General features: G+C 40.9%; 1 protein-coding gene across 1 annotated transcript in view; it reads left to right on the forward strand.

Moving 5' to 3' along the window:
• The first annotated feature begins 4,104 nt into the window (after window positions 1–4,104).
• The window catches only part of LOC118626653 (protein Shroom3-like), a 113,474-nt gene continuing 91,432 nt past the window's right edge, over window positions 4,105–26,146 (forward strand). Inside the window, exon 1 of the mRNA XM_036256675.1 lies at window positions 4,105–4,278. Within this exon, the coding sequence (XP_036112568.1) occupies window positions 4,105–4,278 (174 nt within the window). The remainder of the gene's footprint in view (window positions 4,279–26,146) is intronic.

The raw sequence follows: 26,146 nt of genomic DNA on the forward strand, positions 1-26,146 counted from the left end.
CGATTGGCCACCTCCTGCATCCCCCTACTGGGGATTTGGCCCACAACCTGGGCATGTGCCCTGACCGGGAATTGCACCGGTGACCTCTTGGTACATGGGTCAATGCTCAGCCACTAAGCCACACCAGCTGGTCTTGGCTTCATTACTTTTTTTTTTTTTTTATCTTCACCCGAGGATATTTTTCCATTTTTTGTACAGATAGAGTGGGAGGGAGAGAGAGGAAGGGAGAGAGAGAGAGAAACATCGACGTGAAGGGACACATCGAGTGGCTGCCACCCGCACGACCAACCAGGGCCGGGGACAAACTACAACCGAAGTACGCGCCCTTAGCGGGAACCGAACCCGGGTCTCTCCGGACCGCAGGCCAACGCTCTAACCGCTGAGCCAAACTGGCCAGGGCTTGGCTTCATTACTTTTAATAATTAAAGTAAAATCCCATTTTTTACAAAGTGAACCAGGACAAGATCATAAGTGTCATAAAAACAACTTTCAGAAAAAAATTTTCATTTACTTATGACTTGATTTAAAAATATAATGTACTTTCATTTGGAACACTTTATGTTTCTGCTGGCAGTAAGGATGGCACCAGGTGTTAGACCAGTGGGGTCAGGCTGGACCTGGGTTCAGCAACCTTGGTACTTGAGTTCTGGCTAGGAAAGAATTCAGAGCCAAGACTCAACAATAAGAGAATGTTTATTTAGAAAGTCACAGAGGTAGAAGAAGTGAGCAGCAGAAGAAATGGGCTCAGGAAACAAGTTACAGAGGCAAAAGAAGGGGCCTTTGGCGCGTAGGAGAGAAAGGGGTAAAGGTAACACACCTGGGCAGAAGAAGAGGGGGCTGGAAAAGGCACCTGCCTGCTACCGAAAGGGAGAGAGCAGTGAATCCTCCATCCTAGGGCTTTTAAGGGTGAAGTTTAGGGGCAATCCCAGAGGAAGATCTCAATAGGATATTCATCAGCTTTCCAGGTGTGTCCTTTCAGGGTCGTGTTCTCCACGGATTGTTTGGTGCCAGGGCAGGGGGTCATTAGTCAATGCAGCTGGTCCTGAGGTCAGCCCTGGCTTTCCTCATCTGGTTTTGATGCTTTTCTACACCTGGAGTTGAAACACAACTGAAGCCTAGACGTATTTGATGTCGGTCAGAACCTCCTTGTCTTGGGGCTTAATGCTTAAGGGCTATTCTCCAGTTTCCCCTCTAAGGGGGGTGGGGGTGGGGAAGGTGGGGGTGAGGGTGGGGGAAGGTGGGGGTGGGGGTGGTCTAACCTGCATGGCTGGCAACATGCCAGAGGAGGATCCAAACCCGAATGGCCAGTTTTATGAAGATCAGGGATCTAAACCGCACAACCAGAGGTATGCTAGGGGAGGAAAGGTTACACTGGGGGTGAGGTCTTTGCTTTCCCAGTTTTGTCCATTGCTAGGTTCCCAGGACTTTCCACCCTGGTGACCTTTTGTACCTGGCCCATCATCCTTTCTGCTCATGTCTGTCTAACTGCCTGCCACATTTCCACTGAAATACTAAGATTCCACAAAAATGAGATATTACTTTTTTTTTTTGTCTCTGAGCCCCTCAGATGAAGTTACTACTGAAAATCAGTAACACTTGTCATGTGTTGTTCATTAAATCCGTCTAGACATTGCATATTATGTCTGCTTCTCTAGTATATTAACTTTTCATTAATTATAAGTACAAACACCAAAATTAAATTGGTATAAAAACCCACAGTAGCCCTGGCCGGTTTGGCTCAGCGGTTAGAGCGTCGGCCTGCGGTCCTGAGAGACCTGGGTTCGGTTCCCGCTAAGGGCGCGTACCTCGGTTGCAGTTTGTCCCCGGCCCTGGTCGGTTGTGCGGTGGCAGCCACTTGATGTGTCCCTTTTGCATCGATGTTTCTCTCTCTCTCTCTGTTCCTCTCCCCCCCCCCCACTCTACCTGAACAAAAAATGGAAAATGTCCTCGGGTGAGGATAAAAAATAAAAAACAAACAAACAAAAAAACCCACAGTAGTTTTTAACCCCCATTTCCAACATAATTTACATTATCACATACTTTTATTTATTTTTTGGTACGTGTCCCTAGCGGGAATCGAACCAACCGCAGGCCGACGCTCCAACCGCTGAGCCAAACCGGCCAGGGCTATTACCACATACTTTTAAACAGAAAAAGTTTTAACAAACATTCTTTAGAAATAATTCTAATTTGTTCCAGTAACTTAATAGCTGAGGCTTTTGGTAAAAGATGTAGTTATCTTGTACTGTGCAATTTTAAAATAAAAAGTAGTAATGTTAAATTTTTTATAACATTATTATAAAATTGCACCAATAACCTGAAATCAAAACAATATTCAGCCTTGAGTGCCTATTACTTGCCAGGCATTAAGTATTTCTTTTCATTTTCTTTTTCTTATTATAACAGCCCTACCAAACTAATATACTTATTAAGACCATCAGTAAAATTAGGTAACAGAAATTAACTAAAATGAAAGGTAACACAAATCATTTCTCTTTTTCACTTCTCTAAATTCAGCTGTCTATGTGAGACTAAGTATAGCAACACTACTAGTCAGAGTATCTTTGGGAATGCTTCTTGCTGTTTGGGACATAATTCCTACATTGCTTTTTTTTTTTTAAATTATTGATTCTATTACAGATGTCCCCCATTTTTCCCCCTTTGCCTCCCTGCATTCTGCCTCATGTGTGTCCATGCGATATAGACATAGATATAGATATAGATATAGATATATAGATATAAATATAGATATAGATATTTGGTTGCTCTCTTCCCATCCTCGCCTCCCTCCTCCCCTATTTCTTTTCATTTAAAAAATAGATAACTGTCTTAATTAAGATAATTAAAATAGCAAAGAAAACCTGCCTCCTGTTTGTAATGAGTCAAACATGCAGAGATTTGATTGGAGAATCTTATTTCAAGATGAGAGGCTGCTCATATATTATACTTGGTATTTTCTTCTAATGAAAAACATAAAGCCCTTGTGCTACCACCTTGACTCACTGCTTAGGGCAGTGCTTCTCAAACGGGGCTGCACAGTAGAAATGCCCAGAGTTTAAAAAATGCCGGGCCTGTGTCTTGCCCCCAGGGATTCTGGTTTAATTGGTACAAGGTGGGGCTATTCTATCAACTACTTGCTACTCCCCAGCAATTATCCATCTGTATGGTATTTTATCAACTGTGAGGCTGTTTGATTGGTCAGGTCTTTGTGCTGAACTGAATTCTGCATAGCAGTGCTTACTGTGCAGAGGTTGCAGTGCCTCTCTTTGCCTTAATCCATTTTCCTCTTACTCCCTCACTCTCTCTCTCAGAGGAGGCAAGAGGCTGGCCCAGCAGCCTGGGCTGATTATCAGTGAAAATACCAAAGAAAGAGCTGGGCTGCCTCCTGGATATTTTTTCCACTGAGGATTAATTTACCAGACTTTTTTTTTTTTTTTTTATTGTTCTCTACATCCTGCAAAAACTTTTTTTTTGGCAAGAAATAAACTCTGAACTTATTGCTGAAAAACATAAGCAAAAAGTTTTAGCACAGCTTCTCTGTCCCTGGGACACATTTGAAAATTCTGAAGTGAGCAGAAGCATAGTAAGTGCTTTCTTTCTTTCAAAGCTACCTCTAGGGAGAGGGGAGGCTATTGTAATGGTAAATTTCACTGGGAGAGGAAGAAAGGGCTGATAATCAATCAAAAATGAAGTATTCATTTGAAGTTTGGCAATTTCCTTACTATATTGTAAGACTATTTTAATTTTCTCTGTAAGATATACAGACAATGTTTTATTGTGTGTGTGTGTGAATAAAAGCAGTCTGGGGAGTGCCGTGGAAAGTTTTCTCCAGTGGAGAGGAGAGAGGTGCCACTCTGGGCTTCAGTGAGCCCCGGGAATTCCAGGAGCAGACTTGACAGAACGCTGAAGTGAGACATCCTTCTGGGTCAGCATCTTGGAGTTCAGCTCAGAAGAACATTTTACATCTGAAAGAATTTGTTTTTCAAAACCTCTCTTGGCCGGAGCGTATCCTGAAGGGTAGGATAATGTGCTATAAGAGAAGCACCGCTTTCTTGAATCTGCTTCAGGCATTTACAATTTAACTCGCGGGATCATGTGTTTGGCATGATGAGAACCACAGAGAACTTCGAGGAGACTCAGCTCCGTGCCGCACTAAGTCCTCCCGGGACCCCCGCGGGAGGGTACATTTATCTGGAAGCATTCCTGCAGGGAGGAGCTCCCTGGGGTTTTACACTGAAAGGTGGCCTGGAGCACGGAGAACCGTTAATCATCTCTAAGGTAGGTTTCTTTTACTAATATTGTCTTTATTCACATTGCTTTTTCAACTTTTATAGAATTTCAAAGTTCAAAAAAAAAAAAAAATTGCTGAGAATTGCCTGACTATTGCTTAACTTGCAGTTTCAAACCTTGCTGGTTATATCTGGAAATATTTTGTATAACTTGGTGTTTGAAAGAAAAATGTGTCTAGCTCATTTATTCTGTGAAATCCTGGAGAAAAATGTGCTCGTTTGATGGATAAAATCTCTTTACTCCTGTGAATGAAATAGTATAAAACAAGCTACCACATGATCTTTTTAGTTATAAATCTGATTAAAGATTAACATGGTTAAGGTGTTGGCATAGTTTGGTTTTGTATGTGTGCCTCTATTTAACATACGGATAGAAAAGTATGTTCTTTCTCCCTTCAATTGAAAACTATTTAGTATCCCAAAATTCTGGATAATCGAGTATATAAATATTATTTACTGCTTTCAGCACACTCAGAGAGGAGAATTAAATCAGCTTTCAGTGTAATTCAAGGGCAAAACACGATTTTCCCTTTTCTATTTATTTATGTATTTAAGCCAATTTTTAAACTTTAGTCATCTTGCAACATGACTCAATTATTTATCTCTGCAGTGGGTAGGTTTGCCCACTGAATGAATCCATTTTATACATCAGGCTTAGTATTTCTGCTTTTTTCTTAAACTACAGTGATTAAGAGAGATTACAGAAATTTCTTTTAAAATTTCAGAATATTAATAGTCTAAAACAGAATACAAGTGCTTTTCATACGCATGCATTATTTAAGAAACATTTGTAATTGAGGGAACATTTTTTTTGTTTGTTTGAGGGTGAAAAGGGGATAAATATGCATTTTGCCTGAGCTCTGTTACCTACTTAAGGTTAGTTTTGATATTCCCCAAAATTTGTGTCTTGGGAGAAACAGAAATGATTCTTAGAGTGGAAAGGGATTTCTAGCAGTCAGCCAAGAGTGTGCAGGGTACCACTGTAAACTGTGTGACTTTTCCTTTTCTTTCCTAAGAAAGACAAGATGTGTGTGTGTGTGTGTGTGTGTGTGTGTGTGTGTGTGTGTATCAGGAAGCCTTCCAGCTATAAGTAACTGAAATCCTGATTTATAGTGGCCTGAATAAATTGGATTTTTTTTTCTTGTATTACAAGAACTGTGGAGGTAGGCAGTCCCGAGGTAGCAGCAGCTCAATAATGTCAACAAAGATTTCACTTATCTCCCCACTCTGCCATTCTTTTGTCTTTATGGTTGCATGATGGATGCCACACCTCCGACATTGCATCTTCATTCTGGGCAGGGTTTTGGCTTTTTGTGTGGAAAGGGACACCCTTCCTATCAGACTTTTGTTTACATCTCATTAATCAGAACTATGCCACATACCTACCCTCAGACCACTTACTGGCTGAGGGGAATGAGATGCCCAGGACTAATTTAGACCAGTCAGGATTTCTTTCCTGGATTATCCAATAGGAAATTATCCTTCCTGGTGTCAAAGAATCTCCGCCCATTATTTGAACAAATTGGGGTTGTTTTCAAGTAGAAGGAGAGAATGGCCCTGGCCGGTTTGGCTCAGTGGTTAGAGCGTCGGCCTACGGTCCGGAGAGACCCGGGTTCGGTTCCCGCTAAGGGCATGTACTTCGGTTGCAGTTTGTCCCCGGCCCTGGTTGGTCGTGCGGTTGGCAGCCACTCGATGTGTCCCTTCACGTCGATGTTTCTGTCTCTCTCTCCCTTCCTCTCTCTCCCACTCTATCTGTACAAAAAATGGAAAAATATCCTCGGGTGAGGATTAAAAAAAAAAAAAAAAAAAAAAGTAGGAGAGAATGGGTACTGGGTAGACAATAGAAAATGTCTGCCACAAACATAAGTGTCATTCTGCATTTAAAAATTCTGGTTGTACACTCAATTTGCCTGGCCTTTCATGATAAGATATTATGTGTCTGTATACTAGAACACAGTTTGCCCTCAGGCAGACCTAATTCTACCACGAATAAGCCACTCCTCAAAGACTCCATTTTATCTGCAGAATAGAGGTATAATATTATTTCCCTTATCAGAGTGTGTGAGGATTAAATGAGACCATGCATTTAAAGCAATTAACATAGGGGCTGGTACACACATAAAGAAAGGAACGAAAAAAATCTCAGCAAATGCTTTCATTATACGAATTTGACTGCTGTGCAGAGATCCAAAATAGCAATAGCTTAACCAATACAAGCATTTATATCTTTCTCACATAACCATCTGGACATAAGCCAAACTGAAAGATGGCTGCATGGTGTCAGGGACCCAAATCCCTACTACTCCCTTGGGTGAGGCCTTGTCTGCTTGGTCCAAGGTGAGTTGATACGACATTTGCTTTCCATTCAGTAAGAAGTGGAAAAGGGGAAAAAGAAGCCAATCTCCTTCCTTTTGAGGGTGTAATTTGCTCTGTCCAATATGGTGGCCACTAGCCACGTGTGGCTATTTCCATTTCAATTAAAAGTAACTAAAATGAAATACAATTTAAAATTCTGTTCCTAATATGCAGTAGCCAGATATCAAATGTCCCATTGCTTCAAAACTCTTAAAAATCTTTCCCCATCGTGTCTGTCTGGCAAACTCATATTCATCCAAGCTCCATTTCTTCTTCTCTATGAAGTTTTCCTGATTTACAAGCTGAGATAGGTAGTCTCTTTAGGGCAGGGACTATTTTTTTTTTTTTTTTAAACTTTCATCTCTACCACATCTATCTCAGAGCCTGGGTACACAAATGTTAGTTGAGTAAATGAAAGGGCTGTGTCTTATGTTGCATTCCCAGGATCTAACAGAGTAGGTGCTCAATAATTTCTATGAGCAAAGACAAATAAGAGCAGTGGACAGTGTAAGCAGGGAGGTGGGGTCCTGAGAGATGAGAATGCCCGGCAGATCTCCAGTGATGGAGCGTGTATTATTTTCCTATGGCTGCTATAAAAATTACCACAAACGTAGTGGCTTAGAACAACACGCTTTTTTTATTGTACAGTTCTGTAGGTGAGAGTCTAATATGAGTCTCCCTGGGCTAAGATCAAGGTGTCAGCAAGGCTGTATGCATTTCTGGAGGCTGTAGGGGAGAATCCATTTCCTTGCCCTTTCCAGCTTCTAGAAGCTGTTCACATTCTCTGGCTCATGGACTCCTTTCTCTGTTTTTCAAGTCAGCAATAGTGAGTTGAGTCCCTCTCACATTGCATCATTCTGGTCTCTAACTTCTGTCTCCCTCTTTGATTTTAAGGATCCTTGAGATTGGGCCCACCAGGATAAGTCTATTTTATGATCAGCTAAGTGACAACTTCAATTCCATCTGCAATGTAACCTAACATACTCACAGATCCCAGGAATGAGAACGTGGATATCTTTGTGGGGAGACAGCATTATTTTTCTTACCAACAGGGTGCTTGAACACTGACAAAAGTCCATATAATTAAGACAGTACCAGGGATGAAACTAAAGTGAAATTTAGTGGCTGATTGTGCATATCCCAGATCTTCTTTCTAGGACAATGAGAAACTGCACATGAGCTCATATACTGCTAACAACTATATGCTATTCTCCCAATCTCAGGTGACTGCCATTGTAGGGGGGGGGGGGCAGTACACACTGAGTCATACATATGAAAGGCACGTACATTTATACAAAGCAGTTATAAGCTGCCAGGTATGGATGACAATATAATGAATGAAGTATCATTTTTCTATTGGTACAAATGAGGCAGGAATGAATGGGGAAAAACAGAACTACAAAAGGGTGGCAATAAAGGAAACCATTTCCAAATCACTTTCTTTGAGATTTAAAGTCCTTGAAAAGGGAAAAGTGGGGGTGAGGAAAGCGCCTGTGTAATCTGAAAACTTCAAAAAGAAAGGGTAACTTTAAAAAAAAATAGCGATTGTATGCAGAAGCTCAAGTAATTTAATAGTTCAGGAAGTTGGCAGCATGATTTCACTATGACTTACTCTGCATTGTGGCTGAGAAAAGCGGTTTCACCTGCAGCTGGGATGCACCTGCCCTGAGGGTTCATAACTCAAGTAACAGCATGACAATAATCAACAACAACAACTGCTAGCACGTCCTGAGGACTTGCCAAGCTCTATTCTAAATGACCCACATGTGTTAACTCCTTTAATTTCCACAACTCTCTGAGGAAGGTAATATTAAATAATATTATGCCAATTTTGTACACGTGCCAGAGAATTTGAGTAATTTTCTGACGCTCTCACAAGCAGTAAGTGATAGAGCTGAAATCTGAACCCAGGCATTCTGATTCCCCAGAGTTTGTGGACTTGACACACGGTGCCATTCAATCATCATTGCCTACCAAGTATTTGGCCCTAACTAGATTCTAGAACTAGTATCTGGGTAAAATATGGGATTAGTCTTTTGTTATATATATTTTACAATTTCTTAAAGGAAAACAACAACAAAAACTTAGTCCTATACGGTCCCATAAAATAGGTATGATTATGGCTCAAGTAACCCCTGTGAGGGGTTCAAGACCCATAAGGGGGAGCCACTTACCATTTTAAGTACCTTCATGGAGTCTTCACCTGGAGAGGCATCTTTTGTGCACTTCAAAGGGTTAACATTTCCACATGTGCTTCACTGGCTTCTGTGACCTAAGATTTCTCAAGAAGACTAACATCTGCACTCCAGCCAAAGAGAGGTCCGTGTGGTCCGACTCGGCCTTTGCGAAGGAGGAGGCCTGGTTTAGTTAACGTGCGGGGAAATCCTAAGCAAACCCGCCCAGAATCTGTGGGTGCCCCCAGGTCCTGGATGCACTGGTCTCTCTGGAGGATTGGTGACTGGAACCCATTAGCCTGGAGGAAGTTAGACTGTTGTATAATCATAGAAGAGTCGTCACCAGCAGATAAATACTTAAACAATCAACACACATCCCCTGGAACAGTATTTTCATAAATGAAGTGGTTCTGAATGGCCCTGTTGTTGAAATAATTGCATTTGTCGAAAAAAACCCAAAACATTGGATGTGTCAGAGGGCTGGGTTGGAAGGCAGGTAGCTCAGAAGTACCTGTTGCAACAAGAGTACTGGTGCTACACATCTGGACCCTGGGTCCTGTATTCTTAGCCCCTGCTATAATTTGTAGAAAAAAATATAGATATTTTCTCTTGTGTGTGTTTAAAATATGTTTTTTATTATTATTGATTTTTTAGAGAGAGAGAGGAAGGGAGAGAGAGATAGGAACATCAATGGCTACCTCCTGCTGGCTCCCCACTGGGGATCAAGCCCTGCAACCCCACCCTGAGTGGGAAGTGAACTGGGACCGTTCAGTTCATGGGACGACGCTCAGTCCACTGAGCCACACCGGCCTGGCTAGAAAAAATTTTTTCAACACACACGAGAGTCACACACAAGAGAGCTCTGCTAGTGTGGCTCAGTGGATTGAGTGTCATCCCATGGACTGAAAGGTCCCAGTTCAATTCTCCGTTAGGGCAGGTGCCCGGGTTTCGGGCTCCATCCCCAGTGAGGGGTGTGCAGCAGTCAGCCATCAATGTTTCTATCTCTCTCTCTCTCTCTTAAAAAAAAAAGTGTATATATATATATATATATATATATATATATATATAGGCACACGCCATTGCCCTGGTGTCTTACATTATCAACACTTAGAACACGTATTCCTGATTCCTACCCCCGGCAGGTATCTTGCTCTGGTTGGGCACTCTTCTGTGCCATGTCCTGTTTAAATGCTGTTGGTTCCATCTTCCACATCATCACCCCTCCTTCTTGGAAATGTCTTCTTCTACCTATAACACCATCATCCTCTTCCTGTTAGTCCAAGTCACAGCCTTCCTACGGGCCTTGTCTACCGAGGCTCGGCTCATTAACCCCATCCCATCTCCATCTTTCCGTGCTTTATCGGTAGCAGGGAGTCTTGTGTGTCTGCTATGTGAAGTCAGAGGCACCCTCAAACATATGTCCCCCGGCTTCCTGTTGGCTGACACCACTCAGACTTTAGAATGGATTCTTTCATTGGGTTTTTCTAGTCTTAGCGATATAATCTAATCCCTGAGTCCTCTTCATAATTCCTTCTATGGAGAGAATCATTGAAAGCATCCCAGTCAATCTGCCATTTTATTTTATTTTATTATTATTATTTTAAATCCTCACCCGAGGATCTTTTTATATTTATCTTCAGACAGAGTGGGAGGGGGAGAGAGAGAGAGAAACATCAATGTGAGAGAGACACATCGATTGGTTGCCACCCATATGGCCCCAACCAGGGCCGGGGATGAACTGCAACCAAGGTATGTGCCCTCGGCCAGAATCAAACCTGACACTCTTTGGTCTGCAGGCCACAATCTGCCATTTTAAAGTGAATAACTACTTTACTGCACTGCAAGAAGCCTTAGAAATGTAAGCAGCCCATCGGTTAGGAAATTACTCATTTGGAACATACTTAAATTGCCTGGATAACTGGTGGAGATTTTCCTCATTTCTGAATTTTCTTATTCATCTGTCTCGATTCAGCACTTTCAGGCTTCTAACTTCCTGGGTGCTCTTCAGTTTCAGCACAATGGCAGCAGCTGTCCAATCTCTTGGCCTATCTCTTCTGCACTAAAATGCTTATTTTACCAGCTCTTCAACCACGGTCCTTGAATTCAATGTGAAACTGATTCTAGGCAGTTCCCCAAGACGTTGGGCTGGTTGATTTAGTTCTACCCCAAGTCATCTTTCACAAGTACCAAGCTAGATCAGCGTATTACTGGATTTTCACAGTAGCCAGTCCTTTCTGAGGTTCTCGCCTTACCTTTCTTGCTCTTTCCTTTAACACCCTGTGTCCTTCATACCTGGGTAGCCTCATCCCTCTACTGTCCTTAAGCTAATGTACGTGTTCCTTCGTGGTTCCCTCCTTCTCGGTCCTGCACTTGCACTGGTTCCTCCTCTCCGCGCCCAGCTCGCCATCCGAGCCTCTTCTAACACAGGAGTGGTCTGCATTTGGCATCCTGCCAATAAGTAATATCTGTAAAGCCAAACGAGTTTTACTCAAGTTGTATATTCCGCTTCTCCTAGCAAAGTACTTCTCATTTCACACATAAAAAATGCTCGATATATGTGAAATGCCTTATGGGGTTTTAGAGCTATAAAGAATTTTAGCCTTAGATTGTCAGGGCTTAACCCATTCCAGATTAATGTTTTATACTTTAGATGTCTTAACTGGAAAAGGAGACAATGATTTACAGAAGACATTTAGTACTGACACTTCTGGTATATACTATGAGATGTCAAATATGGTAAGAAATAAACAAATTTAAAATGAAAAAAAAAAAATCTCAGCAGTCATCTAATCCAGCTTCCTCATTGCACAGAGAGAAAACCGAGACCCAATAAAGTTCATTTATTTGCCAAGATGGTTCTGCCTTTGCAAACGAATTGTGTGTGTGTGTAAAGCTGAACTAATGAGAAAATAATTGCTTTCTATTTGTACTGTTTATAGTTTTCTATGAATGCTAGCTCCTCTGTTAGGATGTTAACTTCTAGAAGCTAAGGACCTTTCCTTCCTTCTCTCTTCCTTCTCTTTTTTCTTCTTTCTGTTAATCCACAGTGATAAAACTGTGTATAGCAATGGATGAAAATGAAAATGTGTTAATGAACAAAGAAGAAGATAAAGGAATATTATAAGGGATCTTCTTTAAAATCTTTGTGAGGAAGATGTTGAGGGTAGTGTGCAAATATGATACTGGTAAAACTTGTTTTAAAGAAATAAGGTAAGCCCTGGCTAGTTTCGCTCAGCAGTTGGAGCATTGGCCTGCGGACCAGAGAGTCCCGAGTTTGGTTCCCACTAGAGGAGGCACGTACCAAAAAAGAAGTAAGGGAAGCTCTTTCCTCCATCTTTCCGGGCCACCATAATTGTGCACCTGAATGCTCTGACTGATGCTCTCAAGAATATCAGCAATGCCAAAAAGAGAGGCAAATGCCAAGTTCTTATTAGGCCATACTCCACAGTCATCGTCTGTTTTCTAACTGTGATGATGAAGCATGGTTACATGGCAAATTTGAAATTATTGATAACACAGAGCTGGAAAAATTGTTATGAATCTCACAGGCAGGTTAAACAAGTGCTGGGTAATCGGCCCAAGATTTGACATGCAACTTAAAGATATAGGAAAATAGCAGAACAACCTGCTTCCGCCCCTCCGTTGGTTTCATTGTACCGACAAACTTAGTGGACATCACAGACCAAGACAAAGACACACAGAATCTAATATGTACTTACATGCAAATAAAATGCCTCAAGGGACAAAAAAAAAGGCAGTAGGTTGAGCTTGACTTTTAATTTAATGATGTCTAGCACACATTTAATGTTTGGTGAATGTTGAATTAGATTGAGGAAAAAAGAAATTCATGTTTTAATTTAACCTTTGGAAGTTACCTGTCAAACTCCTGCTTAAAGAGTTAGATTTTTTAGACACAAACTGAGCTTATGATCCTATCAATGCTGTTGGAAATAGCTTTTTTTCAAGTAGTGTGCTGAGGTCGAGTGCCAGAGAGATCTTAGCATCAGTAAGAACTCTGCTTTCTCTTAAAGCTAATATTTTTTCCAAGGCCCTGCCTCCTATGTAGGAAATGCAATTTAAGAAATATTTGTCTCCTTTTAGTGAACCCACAATGTGAGTGGAGACACATAGTGAGAGACTTTCTATCAATCTTTGAAAAAACAAAACCCCAAAAGACTTTCTGGATCTGAACTAACCCACAGACAGATTCTTTCTACATCTTTCCCTTTGATGTACTTCCAACCAGCGAACATCCTGACCCAAAGAGCTGTAGAGTCAGTATTCTCCTGCTTGGTCCATCCCAGGAGTCCATCCATCTCTCACATGGTGACATTCCAGGCCCTTCTCAACGAAACAAATCAAGGCAGACTTCTCTGTTACATTTAAGCACTGTTTCTCCCCCTCTTCCAGTGACTTTTCCCACACAAGAGAACTTGTGTATCTAGATCTGTGAAATGGAAGTAACAATTCTTTCCTGCCTTCACAGGAGGCTTTTCTGACTTGGCAGACCGCTGTGCAGAACACTCTGTCCTGGGCATCTGAGCCTGAATTTGCTCTTACATCAACTGCCATTTTTCATTCCTCAGCCATTCATGCATCTAGTCATTATATTCTTTTCCATTTTGAACAGCATTTTATCTTAGAGATTTATGAGATTTGTCCAAAGTCTTGTGTTTAAATGTTCTTTGCTATGTTTCTGTTGATTTAGGTTTGTAACTTCTATGCTATCTTTTCTCTTTTCATTTTAGGCAAGACTATCCAGTGTCGCCAAATACACATCCAGACACTATAGGGCTTGGAGTGAAAATAAAGAGGTTTCATGTCAACTCTAGTTTTTATGAGCTATGTGACCATGGGCAAGTAACTTAGTTTTCCTGACCCCAGTTTCCTCATCTTTAAAAAGGAAACATTCTCCTCTAATGAAGTTGTTGTAAGTATCCAGTGGATTAAGTTATACAACAGTGCTTTGAAATGATAAAACAGAATTCAGAGTTTAGTTATGATATGATGATATGGACTGGTGCAAGAATAGTAGGTACCAAGCAAATTAGCAACTTACATAACAAGCTAATACTTGGCTGCTTTTCTGTATCATGGCCAACAATTGCTACCTCACACTGAAACACCAAACAGATAATTTCCTGCCCTCATGGAGCTTATATTCCAGTAGAAAGAGACTGGCAATAAATATGTTTGTATATAATAATTTAAGGTTTGCTAAGTGTTATTAAGAAAAATCTCCCAGCCCTGGCTGGTGTAGCTCAGTTGGTTGGGTGTCATCCTATGCACAAAAAGTCACCAGTTCAGTTCCTGGTCAGGGCACATGCCTGGGTTGCAGGCTTGATCCCCAGTAGGGGGTGTGCAGGAGGTAGCCTACCGATGTTTCTCTCTCTCATCAATGTTTCTCTTTCTCTCCCTCTCCCTTCCTTTCCCTCTCTCTGAAATCAATAAAACCATATTTTGAAAAATGTCTTAAAAAAGGAATAACCCCCCAAAATGATGGGTTCTAAAGTGGTAGTGTCTATGGGGCAGAGGCATGGGGGACAGGGTTAACTTTAAATAGGGTAATTAAAGAAGAGTTTTCTCATAAGCTGACATCTGAACTAAGACCTGATGGATGAGAAATAAGAAATAAGACCTACAAAGAGGTCTGTAAGTTGGACTGAGCCAGAAAAGTCTTGAAATGTTTCAGAAATAAGAAGGTCAGTGTTGTGCTGTAGTAAGCGTCTCAGTCCGCTCAGACTGCTGTAACAGAATACCATAGACTGGGTGGCTTATCAACAACAGGCAGTTATTTCTTAGAGTTCTGGAGGCTGGGAAGTCCAAGATCAAGGCACCGGCAGATTCAACCTCTGGAGAGGGCTCGCTTCCTGGTCCAGAGATGGTACCTTCTCATTGCGTCCACACATGGCAGAAAGGGCAAAGGAACTCTCTCGAGTTTCTTTTATAAAGGTCATTAGTCCCATTTATGAGGGCTCCACCCTCATGACCTCATCACCTCCCAAAGGCCCCACCTCCAAATACCATCACATTGGGAAAATAGGTTTCAACAGATACCTTTGGGGGAACACATTTTCAGTATACAGCAAAGAGAGAGAGTGGTATGATATGAAAATGGAAGGGTTGCCAGGGTCAGATCATATGGGACCGTGTGGGAAGTAGAAAGGACCCTGAACTAGATTTAAATGTGGGGTGTGAGGGTTATCACACCACGAGTCTCTCTCTGCCAGTAGTGGAGGAACCAATTGCATGTATTGAAACTCTGGGACAATTTTTTTAGTGCTGTCTCGTAAAGCCACCTTCTCTTCTCTCCCTCGTGTGCTCCTAAGCACTTCCTGGGCGTACAGCACGGCAGGGACTTCCAAAAGAAAACTGCCAGCATTTATGGTGATTTATGTAGTGATGTGTCAGTAACAGTACATCTTTTTTAATTAGTTCTCCTGCTCTACCCCCTAACTGTTGATCTCTTGGCACTTTTTTCACTTCAAGCCAACAAGATTTCCTGGGGTTGCTTTTGTTATATGACTAAATCCATGGAGGTCCTGCTCTGTAAAGGGCATGCTATCTCGCATAAGCATCATAAAACTCTTGAGCTGTAAGTTCCATTTCATTTCCATTTTATAGATGAAGAAACTGGAAGTTTGCTTAAGGTCATAAAAAATAGATAGGAGCTGATCTAAGACCCTTTAAACTTGAAGGTTCTGAAAAAAATGCCGTTTAAAGCAAAAACTGCAGTAATTTTTATAGTTCCAAAGATTCCTTCCATCTGCTTTGTCCCGTGTCATGATAAACGAAGTGAAAGAAATGGGATGTGTGAATTGGCTCACCCTGGCCCGTAGGGCTCAGTTGGTTGGAGCATCTTCCTGTGCACTGGAAGGTCACAGGTTTCATTGCCAGTAGCATGTACTGGGTCTCGGGTTTGATCTCTGTCTCTTTCTCTTTCTCCCTCCCTCTCCCTCCCTCCTTCCCTCTCTCTCTCTTCCTCTTCCTCCCTCTCTAAAAAAATACTGGCAGTTCAATGGCTTGAAGGCAGCTTTCACCATGAAATGAGGAGTGTGTGTAAGACATCAACCTTGGGAATTAAATTGGATTCCCTACACCTCCCCAGGCCCTGCTTCCTGCTACCTTTTTACTTCTCCAAGGTTCTGGCCTTGGTCTCAGGTCACCTCTCTGATGGTTATTTGTTGACTGGGATCTGGCTGTGTTTTCATCTTCATACACAGTCATCATCTTTGCCTTTGTTTTTCTATCATGCCCTCGTCTCCTCAATTGATTTAAAGTCTCTCCTCCCCACAAGCCAAAAACCTATGGCTTACCTCTTGACCTGGATACATTCCATCTCATGGTGAAGCCATGATAAAACCTTAACCCTCAGATCAAGCCTGTTACCAAGGAGAAACACTAACTCACTAAATGAACATTAAACAGTTTAAAGGGCTGGATCCAGTTAATACCGGACTCGGGCTTCAAACGGCTAGAGCCCTGATTTTCTGGGGTACCACAAGTCCATGCCCCCAACTTGGTGGAGAGACCTGGTTATAAGATCACCACAACAGATGCTCTTTCACAGAGGAGTATCCGCTGTACCAAATTTTGTGTCATTTTGTTTGTCCTTTTCTAGCTCTCAGTTTGTAATAGAGCACATCAGTTCTGCTCTTCCAGCTTGTCTACTGCTTAGCTGTCTCCACACTCAGCTGTCTGCTCTGGTTTCATGACTCTCATTAGCACTCATCTGCCCTGAAAGGTATACTTTCCGGCTCTCCTAATAGTACAGTCACTTGGCATAATTCTGGGACACCCACACAGGGTTGTTACCTTCAAAGCCCTTGCTGCTTGGTAACATCCCTCACCCATTCTTGGCTCCGGGGAAACTGGTTCAGACAGATCCTAGAATTCTAAAGATCTCAACATTAAAAAATAACTGTGACATGAATTTGGAATCAGAACACCTGCAATTTAAGTGAAATGAACATTCTTCAGATTAGTCAGACAAAGTGCCTAGCACTTTGGGTATTAAATTATATCCTGAGCCACACATTTGCTGGAGGGTAGAAAGAAAGATTAGACTTCTAGAACGAATTGCCTTTCTCTTTTCCTTTGAAAAGTTAACATTTTTAATGGAGGAAGACGTATGTGTATCATTTAAGCTTTTGACATCTTGTGTGTAGTCCTCTGAGAAGTTCACATTTTTTAGGCCTTGTCCCATGGAAACTGGGAAAGGAGCTGCTGGAATTCAGACCCAGGATCTGGCTGGGCTTCAGGAATAAATACACATGTTGTGTGTTGAGACAGAGCATTAAAAGAATAAGAGAATGAGCCCTGGTCAGTACGGCTCAGAGGTAAGAGTGTCGCCTGCAAACCGGAGAGTCACAGGTTCGATTCCAGCCAAGGGCAAGTGCCTCAGTTGCAGTTGTGTGGGTGGCAACCAGTCAATGTGTCTTTCTTGCATCGATGTTTCTCCCTCTCTCTTCCTCCCTCTCTCCTTCCAGCTATGTCTGAAGATTAATGTAAAAAGAAGAATAGGAGAATGAGTAAACTTTTGAAAATAAGGCAGAAAATGCCTGACACTTTCCTGCTATTCCTTGATTTTTTTGTCTGTTTGTTTTTCATATTCTCACTCTTGAGTAATTACTACGGAGCAGCAGGTCAACAACAACGCAATCAATGACCTAAGTATAAGCAGCAGGAAGGTTAAAAGAATGAGTCTTGTTCTTCAGGATTGCATTCACAGTTGCGTAGCGGTGCTTCTGGCTCAGTGTTTACAATGAAATAAGTTGCTGGCGCTCTCTTGAAAGAATTATATCCCGCCCTGGCCGGTTTGGCTCAGCGGTTAGAGCATCGGCCTGCGGTCTGGAGAGACCCGGGTTCGGTTCCCGCTAAGGGCATGTACCTCAGTTGCAGTTTGTCCCCAGCCCTGGTTGGTTGTGCGGGTGGCAGCCACTCGATGTGTCCCTTCACGTCGATGTTTCTCTCTCTCTCTCTCTGTTCCTCTCCCTCCCTCCCACTCTACCTGAATGGAAAATGGAAAAATGTCCTTGGGTGAGGATGATTTAAAAAAAAAAAAAAGAATTACTATCCCAGTTTCCCCTGCACATATAAGCCAGTGAATTTGACCTTTCAGAAGAAACTGCTGGTGTGGGCCGAGATGCATTGCAACTTTCTGAACTCTGGTACTATAAAGTACTACAACCACCTTTCCTCTTAATAAAGGAAGGCAAAATAAAGAAGGGAGGACTGTGGTAGAAAAGGAAATGGATATATAGTGACAGTATTTATATTCTCTCATTTCCTGCTGTGGGGCAGGCACTATGTTAGGTTCTGTTATTTATTTCCTAGAATGAGATTTGTTTTCATATATGAGAAAAGAGGTTTTCCTTAAATGATGGAGCCAGGATTTAAAGCTAAAGTATTTCATGCATTCATATTTAGTCAACACATTATTTATTGAATGCCTAAAATATGACCGCAATGGGGAAGCAACGGCAAAGTCCCTGCACCCAAGGAGGGCAAGTGTATTGTTTCTTTTTATACCACGCGAAGCTGACCCAGTTGCTGCCGCACCCACATTTCCTCATCTTTCGCTTCTATGCACATTGACTTGAGTTCCGATGGAACCATCTGCATTTCTTCCCTTAAGGACTTTGCCTCCTCTTCACCACCTGGTTAATGACTCTGGGAGCAACCCTCAACCCGGCTGAGTGGGGTTGGCAGGTAAACAGCCCCCGCTCCCATCCCTGGGGTGGGATAACCGAGGTCCGGACAGGTGCCCTGGCAGAATGAAGCCGCACTTGCCCACGGTCATAGGCGTATGGACGGCCTTTCGCTGCCTCCTTTGCCTACCTCCCTTTCAGTTTTCTGTACTTCCCAGATAAACTACTTGCATTTGAGTTCTTGTCTCTGAGTTTGCTTCTGGGGAAAGCCAAACCAAGATAACCACCATTTAGGGAATACTTACCAAGTGAAAGCCAGAACCAGAGTCGGATGTAGCTCTGTTCCAAGTGTGTGGTGGTCCCACTCTACCGTGGACTTCAAGCAGAGGGAACCCCAGAGCTGCTCAGCCCTAACATTTCCTTAGGTGCTGAGAAAAGGAGAAATTCTTTCCTAGATGTGAAGTTTTGCAATTCTCTCTCATCTTCTACTCTCAGAGATGAGCTTGCCTTTCTCTTTCCCCCCAAAATGGGTCGATGTCACACTCTTTTTATCATCACTTCTTTTTTCTGTCTCAATCAAACGCCAAGAGTTTCCTCTCGCCTCTCAGGGGAGGATCCAGTCTCCCTTTTGCTCCATCGGTTCTTTTATTCTCTATGTTCTGTCGTTAGTGATTAAGGAAAATGTGGCCCCCTGGGCAGAATAGAAAATATATCTAATTTTGGGGGGGCTCTCTGAGCCTAGTTTCTTTTCTAGAATTTCATTTATGTTGCTTCTTCATGTTCTCAATTCATACTCTAAATACAGCACAAGAAGAAAGGAAACAACATAGTGTTTTCCATCCAGGATATTTGACGGTATAACATGGCGATGGCATGATGTTTGGCACCTAAGCAAGCAATAAAATATAACGTGATTTCCCACTCATCCCAACTTCAAAGTAGCAGAATAACTTTTCAACACTGAAATGTGGCCTCCTTGTATAACTTGTACCACTGCCAAATTCAGTACAAGAAGCTTCCTTTCTTTTGGAGCTGTCTCCCTACAATGTGAATATTCTCTGACTCAGTATGCCGTCCTTTTCCAATTTCCTTGGGTTTTTTTTGCTTGAGTTCACGGAAGACTGACAAACAGTAGCCTCATGTGACAGCCATTAGTCTGCCTTAAACTTCAACTTGATCTTGAATGGATAGAACAATGAATAGATTTTATGTTATTTAATTGATGTTGTCAGCTATATGAATTTGTTAGTTCAAGAGAAACTAAGCTTCTAGTCCTCCCTTTTCTAAATTCATATTTGATCATAATAACGTAAAAGGCAATGTTCCTCTTGCAGTTTAAGCCCTTTATAGCAGTCTGAACTCCAAATAATGGAGCAATAAGAATATACTCTATTTAAAAAGAGAAGGCAAGGGAGATATGTATTTGCTTCTTTGTATTAGTGAGAATTAACAAGCATTTGAGAAATTGTGTTGTGTGTGTGAGCACAGGGAGGGGAATTTCATCATAATGAGGGAGGTCTTGGCAAGTCAGTGTTCATTTTAACCTCAGGGCATTGATTGCTGAACACATTTCTGCCCACTCTAGCTCCAGGGAGCCTGTGGCATAGAATATAGATTCAGAAAATAGTACAGAATAAAATCATCTCCCATTTTCCCATCTCTCCAGTACAGGAAAAGATGCATTCTTCTAAGTCAAAGTTTGATTTGTCCTATTTATGTTGTCATTTCATGGAGATTAAAAATAAACTTTTCTAGCCCTGGCCGGTTTGGCTCAGCGGTTAGAGTGACCGCCTGCGGTCCGGAGAGACCCGGGTTCGGTTCCCGCTAAGGGCACGTACCTCGGTTGCAGTTTGTCCCCGGCCCTGGTTGGTCGTGTGGGTGGCAGCCACTCGATGTGTCCCTTCACGTCGATGTTTCCCTCTCTCTCTCTTCCTCTCTCCCCCTCCCACTTTGTCTGTACAAAAAAAAAAAAAAAGGAAAAATGTCCTCGGATGAGGATAAAAAAAAAAAAATAAATAAATAAATAAATAAATAAAAATAAAAATAAACTTTTCTATACATTGCTGGTGGGGATGTAAGATGGTGCAGCTACTTTGGAAAAACAGGTGACAGATACCTGTTGTGCAATGAACTATTCAATAACAGTCCATTTTCTTTCTGTTATAGTCTGTAGCTTTATATGCACCAGACTTACACAGACATGTGAAGACCTTCTTGACAAAAACAAAAAACTTTACTGAGGGACGTAAAAGAAGACCTGATCAAATGAAAAAGCATAACATGTTTTGGGATGGGAAGACTAACTATTATCAAGATGTTAGTTCTCAAATTAATCTATCAAATTTCAAAACTTCCCAAGGAATGTTTTGGCAGAATAAAGTAAAAGATAGTCATTGTTTTGAGAAAATATAAAAATAATGAGTGAAGAATTTCTCTAGTAAATATTAATACTTATTATAAAGCTATAGTAATTAAAAAGTTCTCTAAGGGAAATGTTCACAAAAAGACTTGTCTGGAATGTTTGTAGCAGTTGTATTCATAATAGCTCCAAATTAGAAACAATCTAAATGTCTGAGAGTAGAAAATGGGCAGAGAAATTGTACAATATCCACACCATGGAATACTGCTGAACCATAAAAAGGAAGCAAGCACCGTTACATTCAACAACATGGATCAAGTGCAAAAACACTGTGCTAAGTGAAAGAAGGCAGACAGAATAGAGTACATACTGAATTATCCCATTTCTGTAAATTTTTAGAACACCGAAGCGAATCTTTGGTGAAAGAAACCGGAACAACCATTGCCTCTGTGGTGGGGTGGTTGGAGACTGACTGGGGCACAAGGCATCTTTCTGGATGAGGAAATATTTTATGTCTTACCAGTGTTATGGAATATCTAAATGTATGCATCTGTCAGAATTCATCGAACTGCTACCTTTATGATCTGTGCAATTGAATTCATATAAATTACACCTTAAATGAAGTATGATACCTTAAAGTGTGAGGCAGGAACAAATTGACTAGCCAATGGCATCATGGAACAAAATAGAAAATGTAGAAATGAATTCACTGTATAGATAAGAATTTAGTATATGGTAAAAGAGAAATTTTCAATTATTTTTAATCCTCTCCTAAGGATATATTTTTTATGGCTTTTTACAAAGAGGAAGTGAGAGAGAAAGAGAGAGAGAGAAACATCAATGTAAGAGAGAAATGTCGATTGTTGCCTTTCATAGGCATCCCGACTGGGGATCAAACCCGCAACCTAGGTGTGTGCCCTAGCCAGGAATTGAACCTGCAACCTTTTGGTGTACAGGACAACACTCCAAATAACTGAGCCACCCAGCCAGGGCTAACAGAGGAATGTCACATCGGGGGGGTGGGGTGGGGGGTGGAGGAGGATTACTTACTAATAGTATTGGGACCAGGAGAGATAGAAGTTAGACCCACTTTATCCCTAACACCAAAATAACGCCAGATAAGTGAAAGATTTACATCTAAAAAGTGAAATAAATTTACTTCCTATATTTCTGTATTGTATGAATTCTTTTAGCAAGTACACTTTTCAAACTTTTTTTTATTATGGTAGTAAATACATAACAGAATTTACCATTCTAACCATTTGTAAGTGTACATTTTGGTGGCATTTAGCACATTCACATTGTCCTGCAGCCACCATCACCATCCATCTCCAGAATTTTTTATCTTCTCAAACTGAAACTCTGTACCCATTAAACAACTCCTGGTTCCTCTCCCCACAATCCTTGGCAACCTCTACCCCCAGTTCTACTCTCTGTCTCTAAATCTGACTCCTTGGTGTACTTCATATAATTTAAATCATACAGTGTCCTGTGGCAGGCTTATTGCACATAGCATAATATCCTCAAGGTCTATCCATGTTGTAGCATGTCAGAATTCCCTTTTTTTAAGGCTGAATAATGTTCCATTGTGTTTTGTTTATCCATGAACATGTGGCTCCTTTCCACCTTTTGGCTAGTGTGAGTATTGCTTCTGTGAACAGAGGTGTACAAATATTCAAATATTTTTCTGTTTTGATCTGCTTGGACTGCATAACAAAATACTGGGTGGCTTAAACAACAGAAATGTATCTTCTCGTGGTTCTTGAAGACTAGAACAGGTCAAGTTTCTGGCTGACGGGTTTCTGGTGAAGGCTCTGCTCCTAGCTTACAGGCAGGATGAGGGAGGGTGGGACTGCGGGTGCGGGTGTCTTCTCTTACTAGCACACTAATTCAGGCTGGCTCCCCACTCATGGGACCTCGTTTAACCTTAATATTTCTTTACTCCAAATACAGCAATACATACAAATTTGGAGAAGAATCAAATGTTCAGTCCATTATACCGTCTTCGAATTTTTTTATATATACCTAGAAGTGGAGTTGCTGGATCATATGGTAACTTTATGTTTAATTTTTGTGGAACTGCCATACTGTTTTCCACAGCGGCTGAACCATTTTACGGTCCCACCAGTAATACACAAAGGGTTTCAATTTCTCCACATCTTTGGCAAGACTTGTTATTTCTCTTCTTCCTCCTCCTCCTCCTCTTCCTTCTCCTTTTAAAATAATAGCCCTCCTAACTGGTATAAAGCGGTATCTCATTGTGGTTTAACTTTCATATCCCTAATAATTAGTGATGTTGAGTATATTTTCATGTGTTTATTGGCCATCTGTATATCTTCTTTGGAGAAATGTCATTTTTAAATTGGATTGTTTGGTTTTTTTGTTGTTTTTGTGTTGCAGTTTTTTATATATTCTGGATAATAATCTCTGATTTGGAAATATTTTTTTCCATTCTGTGGGTTGCCTTTTCACTCTATTGACAGTGTCCTCTGATGCACAAAGTTTTTAATTTTGGTAAAGCACACTATTTTTTTCTTTGCTGCCTGTGCTTGGTATCATATCCAAAAAATTATTACTAAAGTTAATGTAATAAAGATTTTCCTTTGTATCTTCTTTAGAAGTTTTATAGTTTTAGCTCTGATATTTAGGTCTTTCATCCATTTTGAGTTAATTTTTATATACGGTGTAAAGTAAGAGTCCAACTTCATTCTTTTGCATGTGATATCCAGTTTTCCCAACACTATGTAGAGGGGGTTTGGCAAAAGTAGGTTTACAGTTGTGAGTGCCCAAATCAGAGTTTATTTTTGTATTATTATTTATGAATTATTGCATCATTTATTATAATTAGCCTTCTTTTCCCCACCCCTGTATTGAAAAGACTGTCTTTACAATATTGAATGGTTGCGGCACCCTTGTAGAAATTCATTGGACCCCATGTGTGAGAGTCTATTTCTGTGCTTTCTGTTCTGTTCCATTGGTCTCTATGTTTGTCTGCACGCAGGTACAATACTGTTTTGATTCTGTAGCTTTGTTGTAATGAAAGTTGGAAATAAAGAAATATGAGACCTATACTTTTGTTCCTATTTTTAGAGATTTATTTTTACTATTTGGGGTCCCTTGAGATTCCATATGAATTTTAGAATCGTTTTCTATTTCTGTAAGAAATGTCTTTGGGGTTTTGATAGGAATTGCACTGAGACTGTAGAATGCTTTGGGTAGAATTGACATCTTAACAATATTGCCTTCCAATCCAGGGACATGGGCTGTCTTTCCATTTATCTGTGTCTTCCTTAATCTCCCAGCAATGTCTTATAGTTTTCAGCGCACATGTCCTTCACCTTCTTGGTTAAGTTTATTCCTAAGTATTTTTTCTTGTTGACGTTTTTGCAAATTGAATTGTTTTCTTAATTTCCTTTGAGATTGTTCATCGTTAGTGTATAGAAACACAACTTAATTTTTATATGCTGATTTTGTAAGCTGCAGTTTTGATGAATCTGTGTATTCTAATAGGTTTTTTGGGGGGGCTTAGGGTCTTGGGGTTTTCTGCATATGAGATCAAATCATCTGCAAACAGATAATTTTACTTTTTCTTTTTCAGTAAGGATTTCTTTTATTTCTTTTTCTTGCCCATCGCTCTGACTAGAACTTGCAGTATTATGTTAAACAGAAGTGTTAGGTACAGCTCCCATCTAAAAATTGTGTTACGCTCAAGAATAGGAATCTATTAACAGGTCAGCAGCAGGAGAGGAGGGGACTGTGGGGGCTGGGGCTTGGAAGGGGCCTTAGAGCAGCTGTGGTCCATTGGGTAGTTTAAAATTGGCTTTTCTTTTATTCTCTTATTCCTGCTACCCCCATAGAATCCAGGAAGAATAGGAATGTTTTCTCCTACACATTTGATTATAATAACAGGCCAAGATCTCTTTGAACATAACCAATAAAGAATAAAAGCATCCGTGGCCATCAAACTGGGTAAAATAGTAACATAATCTCTGGTTTGTAGTTTGAATCCTATTAATTATAATTGTGTAGAATTGTACAGTGAGAATTCTTTCAGAGTTTTTAAAGCTAGACTTTTTCAAAGACGACATTCCTCATTAGACCTTCCCCATTAAGGCATGCTTGAATGATGCTACACAGCCGAATAGTTGAAATTTTTTTCCACTCTTGTCATAGTCTGAAGACAAAGGATTCTTCCGCTTGCCAAAGTTCCCCGGAGCCTAGGTTGAGCGGCTGTGACAGCATTTCAGCAGGGAGCTTTTTATTCAGGCTTTGCTTTACCACCAGGCCTCATTCACTAAATGGGATCAAGTTGGAGCAGTACATGGCGGGAAAAAAAAATCAATGGAGGAAAAATCTGACACAGCCAAATATGGTGCCAAGGACCTACTTTTTCCTTTCAATGATGCTGAGTCATGATGCAGTCTAGGCCAAGGCACAGAAAATTGTAAAATCCTCGTTCTAAATGCATTGCATATTCTTGGTGCTTTGGCTAAAGTAATGCCACATCAGTTGAGCAAATGCTAACGTAGTATTGCAGCGTAATTGACTTCTTCTGTGAGGAGCAGTAAGAATGGTGTAAACGGACTGGGGTCCCTGCAGTTGATACCAAAGGTTCCTTCTGATGGTCTCCCAGTCTTGCTTGTCATTAATCTCTCCTAGCCTCAATTTCCTCATCTGTAAAGTATGGATAATGTACCTGCTCCTTCTGACTCACAAGATTCTTAGAGAATCAAATAGGATTAACTCATGTTTGTTATACTATCAAGGTATACTTCTTATTCATTGTCATTAGAATTTTTATATTTGAATTTGATGCTAAATGTATATGATTCTTCTAGATTATATGTTACGGACTTCCCCATTACCAAGAGATAACTTTAATACTACTTACCCAAAGAAAAATATTGAGAACTATATAAAAGTGACTTTAACTTAGGTATAAAAATTAAAAGGCTCCCTTCACTGGCCTTCAATTCAATAAAAATAGCATATTTGTGATTGCACATATCCACCGGTGTCTTTCTCTGTCATGTAAAATCTGACTTAGCAGAGTGGTTAAGAGCACCAGCTGTATGGCCAGAATTTGGGGACTCAAACCTGAGCTCTGTCACTTGCTAACAGTGTGCCTTGGACACTTCATTTAACCACTCTGTCCCTCTACTTCCCCATTTATAAAACTGGGATAAAGGTGGTAATTAATTCATAAGATCATTGTGAGGTTTTAAAGGGTTAATAAAAATAAAGCTCTTAGAACAGTGGTTAACACACAGTGTTATTAGTATTATCTAGTTAATTGGAAGAGAATTCAGGGGAAAGAAA

The sequence above is a fragment of the Molossus molossus genome, unplaced genomic scaffold, assembly GCF_014108415.1.
Source record: "Molossus molossus isolate mMolMol1 unplaced genomic scaffold, mMolMol1.p scaffold_m16_p_1, whole genome shotgun sequence".
Classification (NCBI taxonomy): Eukaryota; Metazoa; Chordata; class Mammalia; order Chiroptera; family Molossidae; genus Molossus; species Molossus molossus.